The sequence below is a fragment of the Ursus maritimus genome, unplaced genomic scaffold, assembly GCF_017311325.1.
Source record: "Ursus maritimus isolate PB19 unplaced genomic scaffold, ASM1731132v1 scaffold_29, whole genome shotgun sequence".
In the NCBI taxonomy this organism is placed as follows: Eukaryota; Metazoa; Chordata; class Mammalia; order Carnivora; family Ursidae; genus Ursus; species Ursus maritimus.
The window spans coordinates 3,674,360-3,682,391 of record NW_024425452.1 but is presented as its reverse complement, the minus strand read 5'-3'; the positions used below and the strand labels follow the sequence as shown (position 1 = coordinate 3,682,391).

The following is an 8,032-nucleotide window of genomic DNA, read 5'->3' as shown; positions in this document are numbered from 1 at the left end:
CTCAGGTCATGATCTCAGGGTTGTGGGATCAAGCCCCACGTCAGGCTCCATGCTCAGTGGGGGGGTCTGCTTGAGATTCTCTCTCCCTCTGCCCCTCCCACGCTCATGCTTGCACACTCTCCCTCTCTCTCTCAAATAAATATCTCTTTTTAAGTAAATAAATACATAAGTGTCCAACACATATCAATTACTTATCTCTACTCCAGAGATGGACCCTTAAGAACTGCTCTCTTGCTAAATGCCCACAGACGCCCTCCAAAGTTAAGACCTCCACCCCTCCTCTCCCTCTAGGTTCCCACGGGCATCAAGGACCTGCCAGTGTGAGACTGTTCTCAACACAAGGCCATCACCGAGGGGCTACCTGCCTCTAGACTGCCAGTCCACAGCATGCAGGAAACCCTAGCGACATCGACACTGTCGGTCCCCAGCCGATCGTCAATCTCCACACAGGACAAGTTCTCCACTGCAGGCCAAACTTCGAGCACAGGCCCCCGGCCCCCAAGGCACTCAATCGTCCCACCCCCCAGCAAGTCCAAGGGCTGGAATTCCGGGACCAAATTCCATCAGATGCGCAGGACCATTGCCGAGGACACTGAGTGGTCACTGGCCATCGTGCCCCTCCTCACAGAGCTCTGCATTCAGCACATCGTCAAGAACTTCCAGAGTGAGTCTGTCCCTGCGCTGGGCAGGAGGGGAAAGCCAGGACTGGGCCAGGATGGGTGGGGACTGCCCAGAGGCGAGGCCTCAGAGGCTGGGTCCTGGGGCAGCCCCAGCCCTTCTGCACTGTGTCCTCATCCCTGCTCAACACTGCCCTTCCCCCCTTGAGGCTGGAACGGTTTCTGCTACTGTCTCCACTTCCAGGCCCCACCAGATTCCCACCCACTCTGTGCCCTGCGTGTCTATGCCCTCTCCTCACCTCTCCCACTCTCTCCAGCAAAACCCAGCCCAAACCATGTTTACCGAACACCTCCTCCAGTAAGCCCTCCCCGATGGACCCTCCTCCACTCTCTTGGAGCCTGCCACGGTCTGTATAGGTTCTTGTTCTGTACTGTGTGCTCTGTAAATGGCCATCCTTTTCAGAGATGAGTTGCCAGCCTCTCCTCCTGGACCGGGTGTTCTGAGGACAGGATCATCATTTTATCTACAGCACCTACCACCTGACCCAAAGTGTACTCAGCTGACTGATTTATTGTCTGCCTCCTCTCCTAAGAGGGAGTGGCTTCCTCTGTCTTGTTCGGTCTCACGTTCAAGGCACTTAGAACAGTGGCTGGTGCACGGTAGGTGCTCCCACATTTTCTAGTTTTGAAATGAACGGAACAGATCATTTGGGAATCTCTGAACTCAGGATCATCTCCTGCATCAGACCAAGTGATAGTTGAGGGCCAGACCTGAGATTCCGGCTCAGACTGGGAGCTCCAGGAACCCAGATGCTAAGCTGTCCACTTGCAGGCAGGGAACACCCCAAAGCCTGGGGCTGCGCCTCCTCCCTCAGACAGAGCATCCCTGGGAGTAAAAGCTCTCTCCCCTCTAGGGCTGGGGCTCCCTGAGGGCCGGGGAGGGTCTTCCATTTCCTCGGTGCCCTTAGGCAGGGGTACCCGGCACTGTGACTCCTGTTTTCCTTCCTGTTCCCAAAGACAACCCTCTCCTGAAGCAGCTGCTTCCCGCGCACCAGCAGAAGGTGCTGAACCTCTTGTCACCCGACCTGCCGCTGGCGGTGACCGCCAACCTGATCGACGACGAGAACTACTGGCGCCGCTGCTGCACGCAGCGCTGGCCCGTATGCCACGTGGCCAAGCATGGGGGCAGCTGGAAGCGCCTGTTCTTCGAGCGGCACCTGGAGAATCTGATAAAGCACTTCATCCCGGGCACCACGGACCCCGCGGTCATCCTCGACCTGCTGCCGCTCTGCAGTAACTACGTGCGGCGGCTGCGCGTGGATCAGTTCCTTCCGCCGGTGCAGCTGCCGCCGCCCCCCGGGGAGCTGTCCGACTCCGGCAGCGACGTAGAGCTCGAGGAGCCCGCCACGGACCACTACCAACTGCGAGACCTGGTGGCAGGCCTGAGCCATCTGGAGGAGCTGGACCTGGTGTACGGGGTCAAGGACTGTGGCATGAACTTCGAGTGGAACCTCTTCCTCTTCACCTATCGGGACTGCCACTCCCTGGCGGCCACCATCAAGGCATGCCACACCCTCAAGGTACCAGACGGCCCAGCCTTCCCCCACCTCCCATTCTCCGCGCGCCTCTCGGATTCCCTCTGCCCTCCTCTTCTCCTCCAGTCCCATCTTCTTCCTCCCATTTCGGTCTCATTCTCTGACCAAGTGCCCTTTAATGCACCGGCACCAAGCTGGATTCTGGGGATGCGGGGACAAACAAGGCACTGCTCTCCCAGTTCACTGGCCATTTAGCCAAGGAACAGCTGCACTCCAGGCCCTATCCTAGGTGCTGAAGATTCAACAAGGAGCAAAATTATACCATTTGTGCCCTCTGGAGCTAACAGTCTGGTGAGATAAAAGGCACTCATCAGCAATCATGTAAATGTGAAATTACAACTAGGATAGGCTTGCTAGATTTAGCAAATCAAAATACAAGACATCCAGTTAAATTTGAAACTCAAATACACAACGAATAATTTTTTTTTTAGTAAAGTAGGTCCCAAATATTCTGGTTGGAAGAGGGAAAGCCTGCCAAAAAGTCAGAGAAAAGGGGGGCATGGTCTTGAGTCACAGAGCCAAGAGAGGGGTGCATTTCAAGAAAAGGGGCAGGCAGCAATGGAGGGGGGATGATGCTGAGGACCGAATTTAGCAAATTCAGAGGTCACAGAGCTGGAACTGTCAGTGGAGTGCCAGAAACAGGGACCAGATCTGAGTGGTTTATGGAAAGAGTGGGAAGTGAGGAAACAGGATGGCTGTGATCAGCTTTTTCAAGAACTTGGCTGTGAAGGGGGTGAAGGGGAAATCAGTAATAGATGAAGGGTTTGGGTTTTCTTAAAAAGATATTTGCATGTGTTTAAAACCAATGTAAAGCTCCATCCAATAGCAAGAAAGTGGCTGGGTGCAGGAGAAAGGCACAGGTTCGTTGACCAAGGAAGGTTCCTGAGATGGCAAGAGGGGTGGAATTGAGGACTGAGATGGGACAGTTGGCTCTGGGCAAAGGAGAGAGTGGATGCGGTGGGTAGCAGTGGGCTGCTGTTTGGTATTAGGAAAATGAGGGGTTCTCATTCAATGGCTGGGGAGGCAGGAGGAGGAAGGGAGGATGTAAGGTGGCCCCCTGAAGTTTGAGGAGGCTGGAGAAGGTTGAAATCATTGTTTTAGAGGAGGAAAGAGTATGTTGTCCAGAGAAACAGGGCTGAATTGGCACACAGCATTGAGGGTCTAATGGTGGTTCCAGAGATACCAACCAGTCCTGTCATGTGACATTTTCCATTGTGTCGGTTGCTTGGGCACAGATATGCAGAAAACAGAGAGTGGGGCTGATCCAGGGTTGGAGCTTTGCCAGATAGGTGCAATGAAATGACAAGAGGGACAAGAGGCTCTAACCTGGCTAAGAGGGACGTAAAGAAAGCAAGGGACTTGAAGGATGGAAAGAGGGTGGAGAGGCCTCAAGGAAGAGGGAGGAGTGGAAGGAGCTGGTGAGAAGGGGAAGGGTTAGGGCTCCCATCTCCTGTATTCCCCATGCTAGTCCTACCCCATTCCTTCATCTTTTCTTTCCACCCTCCCAGTTCCCATCTCTCACCCTGGTTCTCACCCTGGAGTCTCCTTCCAAGAGTTCCTCTCCTTGCCATGGTGGATCTTAGCCAGCTGAAGAGGGCACAGCGAGGGGCTGGGGCATCAAACAGACCTGGATTCAAACTGTCACTGGGGCTTGATCACTGTGTGACCCTGGGCAAATGACCCATCCACACTCAGCCTTCATTTTCTATCTGTAAAGTGCCTGGGATGCTGAGGGTTAGAGACAATGCTTATGACACCCTCTAGCAGCATGCCCAGCACGTAGTGATTCCTCGATAAATGTTAGGCTTTCCTTCTACTGCCTGCCACCAGTTCTGCACCCATCTGCCAGGTGGGGGAGTTCTGCTCTGCCCAAGGGCCAGTCAGGGGGCCATTGAATGAATGCCCAAGGCCTCCCCGGGGCTCACCTGCAGAAGGTAGGCAGGCAGGCAGGCAGGCAGGCAGATTCCCCCTGGCTGCCGGCTGCAGCATCCCCTCTACCTGCCCACAGATCTTCAGGCTGACCCGAAGCAAGGTGGACGACGACAAGGCACGCATTCTAATTCGCAGCCTCCTGGATCACCCAGCCCTTGAGGAGCTGGACCTGTCGCACAACCTCATCGGGGACCGGGGCGCGCGCGCCGCGGCCAAGCTGCTAAGCCACAGCCACTTGCGCGTGCTCGACCTGGCCAACAACCAGGTGCGTGCGCCTGGCGCCCAGTCTCTGGCTCACGCCCTAGCGCACAACACCAACCTCACTTCCCTCAACCTGCGCCTCAACTGCATCGAGGACGAGGGCGGCCAGGCGCTTGCCCACGCCTTGCAGACCAACAGGTGCCTCACAACACTGCACCTCGGCGGCAATGACCTGTCCGAGCCCACCGCCACGCTCCTGGCCCAGGTGCTCGCCGTCAACACCACGCTCACCAGCATCAACCTGTCCTGCAACCACATTGGGCTGGTAAGCTGTACCTTCTGGGGCCCTGGGGAGGTGGGTATGGAATCCAAGTGCCCTGGGTGCTTCCAGATAACTGTTACCACCACAGATTTTCCCTGGTTCTAATCCCAGCTCTGCCATGTCGCACTTGGTTAAATTACTTAACCTTTCTGGGCCTCCATGTCCTCATCTGTAGAATGGGGATAATAATAGTATCTACTTCTAAGTAGATACCGGTTGTTACTAGGAGGAGGAGATGAGTTGTACTTGTAAAGCCGTGAACATTGCAGGCACTGGCTAGGACTTCAGTATCGCTAGCTGTTATTATTATTCAGGGTTATAGCCTATGCTAGGCGCTGATATCCTTCAGTGTTCCTTTATTTCTCACAGTTACCTAGTAGAAGGTATACTTTCTTTTTTTTTTTTTTTTGAAGATTTTATTTTTAAGTAATCTCTACACCCAACATGGGTCTCGAACTCACAACCCTAAAGTAAAATGTTGCATGTTCTACCGACTGAGCCAGCCAGGCACCCCAGCAGAATGTGAATTCTTTCTTTTTTATTTTTTAAGATTGATTTATTTACTTGAGAAAGAGAGAGAAAGAGAGATGGGGGAGGGGCAGAGAGAGAGGGAGAGAGACAGAATTTCAAGCCTGGCTGAGAGAGGAGCTTGACACAGGGTTTGATCTCATGACCCTGAGATCATGACCTGAGCCAAAATCAAGAGTTGGACACAACGAACTAAGTCATCCAGGCACCCCTAGGATGTGTATTCTTTAAAAAAAATTTTTTTTAATTTTATTTATTTATTTGAAAGAGAGTGAGAGAGCACAAGCAGGGTGAGGGGCAGAGGGAGAAGCAGACTCTCCTCTGAGCAGGGAGCCCAATGCGGGGCTTGATCCTGGGACTCCTGGACTCCGGGACTATGACCTGAGCCGAAGACAGACGCCCAACCAACTGAGCCACCCAGGGGCCCCTAGGATGTGTATTCTTAACCCCAATTTACAGATGGAAAATTGAGTCTCAGAGAAGCTTGTGAATTGCCTGAGAGCATCCAAGCAGTAGAGAGTGGCAGAGTTGTGATTCAAACCCAGACCTGGTTGAAAACCAGATTTATTTATTTGGGGCGCCTGGGTGGCTCAGTCAGTTAAGTGTCTGCCTTCGGCTCAGGTCATGATCCCAGGGTCCTGGGATCAAGCCCCACATCAGGCTCCTTGCTCAGCAGAGAGTCTGTTTCTCCTTCTCCCTCTGCCCCTCCCCCCTGCTTGTGTGCTCGCTCTCTCTCTCTCTCTCAAATAAATAAAATCTTTTTTAAAAAGAGATTTATCTGAGAGAGAGAGAGAGTGTGCGCAAGGGGCAGAGGGAGAGGGAGAGAGAAAATCTCAAGCAGACGCCCCGCTGAGCATGGAACCTGATGCGGGGCTGCATCTCTGGACCCTGAGATCATGACCTGAGCAGAAAACAAGAGTCAGACGTTTAACCCACCGAGCCACCCAGGCGCCCCTCCTGGGTCCTTTCTGGTAGGTGATGTCTCTCATTTTCTCAACCAAGTCTCAGAATAAGAAATGCAATTTACGTGAACACCCAGTGAACATATACATCGGTATAGTACCCTTGAAATGTACTTTCACTACTTGTGATACATGCTGATATTTTCCTTTATATTCTATTCTATTTCATTTTTTTAAAAGACTTTATTTATTCATTTGACAGAGATAGAGACAGCCAGCGAGAGAGGGAACACAAGCAGGGGGAGTGGGAGAGGAAGAAGCAGGCTCCCAGCAGAGGAGCCTGATGCGGGGCTCGATCCCATAATGCTGGGATCACGCCCTGAGCCGAAGGCAGACGCTTAACGACTAGCCACCCAGGCGCCCCTCTACTTCATTTTTTAAAAATGCATCTGAAACCCATTAAACTGGCTTTGCAACACACTCTTGGGTCACAACCATAGAACACAACCGTTCTGCCTCCCACATAAACATCTTTCACATCAAGCGTGGCCCACCCAGCCCAGAAGGGGCTGGAGCCGTGAGGACTAGGGAGGAGGACCCTCCGTGTGCTCCAGCTGGGGCACTGCACCCTCTACCGAACCTCTCCAGAGAACAGCCGCGTGCGCATGCACACACACACACACGCACACGCACACGCACACACACACTGTCTCCACTCGAGGTGCTTTGGCTACAAGTAACAGAAACCTGAACCAGGAAATGGCTTAAACCAGAGGAATATTCATTATGTCCCATAATCAGAAGCCCCAGGGTAGGGGGCCTCTGGAGTCAGTAAATTCTCTGGCCAGGTGCCGCCATCTGCTCTGCCCACCCAGCCGCATGGCCGTAACTTCCCACATGCTTCTCTCACGGTCCCAAGATGGCTGCTGCACCTCACATAGGGCCAGGCTCAGAGGCAAGCACCCCTCTCTCTCGTTCTCTTTTCAGAGTGAGAAGAACCTTCCCAGAAGCCACTCCTTCCATACTTCCTCCTCAGATGTCATTAGTCAGATCTGTCTCACATTCCCATGGCTGAACTGGAGGAGGGGAATTACCATCATTGTCACAGAGCCATGTTTTCCAAACCATGAGGGTTGAAAAATCAATTTAGCACGTCTTGAGCACCATTTTTCTTCTAGAATAGAATGGAACAGGATAGGATAGCATAGAACACATTAGTGTGCTGCACGAAGAGGTTAACTGTTGTTTGGCGAAACTCTCGTTCTAGTCCCGTCTTTATATAAACGTGCATATGAGTGTGTGCACGCATGCGCGTGTGTGATCCTGGGCAGTGGTATGAAATGGCCCCTTCCCTTGTACTCCTCTCCCAGGACGGCGGCAAGCAGCTCCTGGAAGGCATGTCAGACAACAAGACCCTCCTGGAGTTTGACCTGCGCCTGTCAGATGTGGCCCAGGAGAGCGAGTACCTCATTGGCCAGGCCCTCTGTGCCAACCGGGAAGCAGCCCGCCAGCGGGCCTTGAATCCCAGCCACTTCATGTCACCAGTCATGGCCAAGGGCCCTGAGAACCCTGCAGGATAGGGTGGGGGACAGGGCTGGGGCAGTGACAGGACCTGGGTCACTGCCCTAGCCCCATCCCTCATTTCATGCTCGGTCATGCCTGCTGTAGAGTGTCATGCTGGTCTAGAGGGAGGAGAAAGGGGGAGACCACGGATATTCTTGGGGTGAGTGATCAAGGGTGATGCGGATAAAGATGTGAAGAGGGGGAGGGGACTGGGATGGGGGAGAGAAGGGGTATGAAGTGGGATCCATTCCCTGTATCCTGGAAGTGTATATTACCAGACCCCCTGAAATGACCGACTGCTTCCAGGATTAGGGAAGGCAGAGAAGATTCTGAAAGCCTGTGCCTGCCCAGAATCTCCCATGGAGGCTGTCC

General features: G+C 53.3%; 1 protein-coding gene across 1 annotated transcript; it reads left to right on the top strand.

The window, feature by feature from the left end:
- The first annotated feature begins 387 nt into the window (after positions 1–387).
- Positions 388–7,677, top strand: TCTE1 (t-complex-associated-testis-expressed 1). The gene is made up of 4 exons (XM_040643421.1): positions 388–664; positions 1,635–2,197; positions 4,221–4,670; positions 7,468–7,677. The coding sequence occupies exons 1-4, from the start codon at positions 388–390 to the stop codon at positions 7,675–7,677; spliced, it is 1,500 nt and encodes a 499-aa protein (XP_040499355.1).
- The last annotated feature ends 355 nt before the right edge of the window (positions 7,678–8,032 follow it).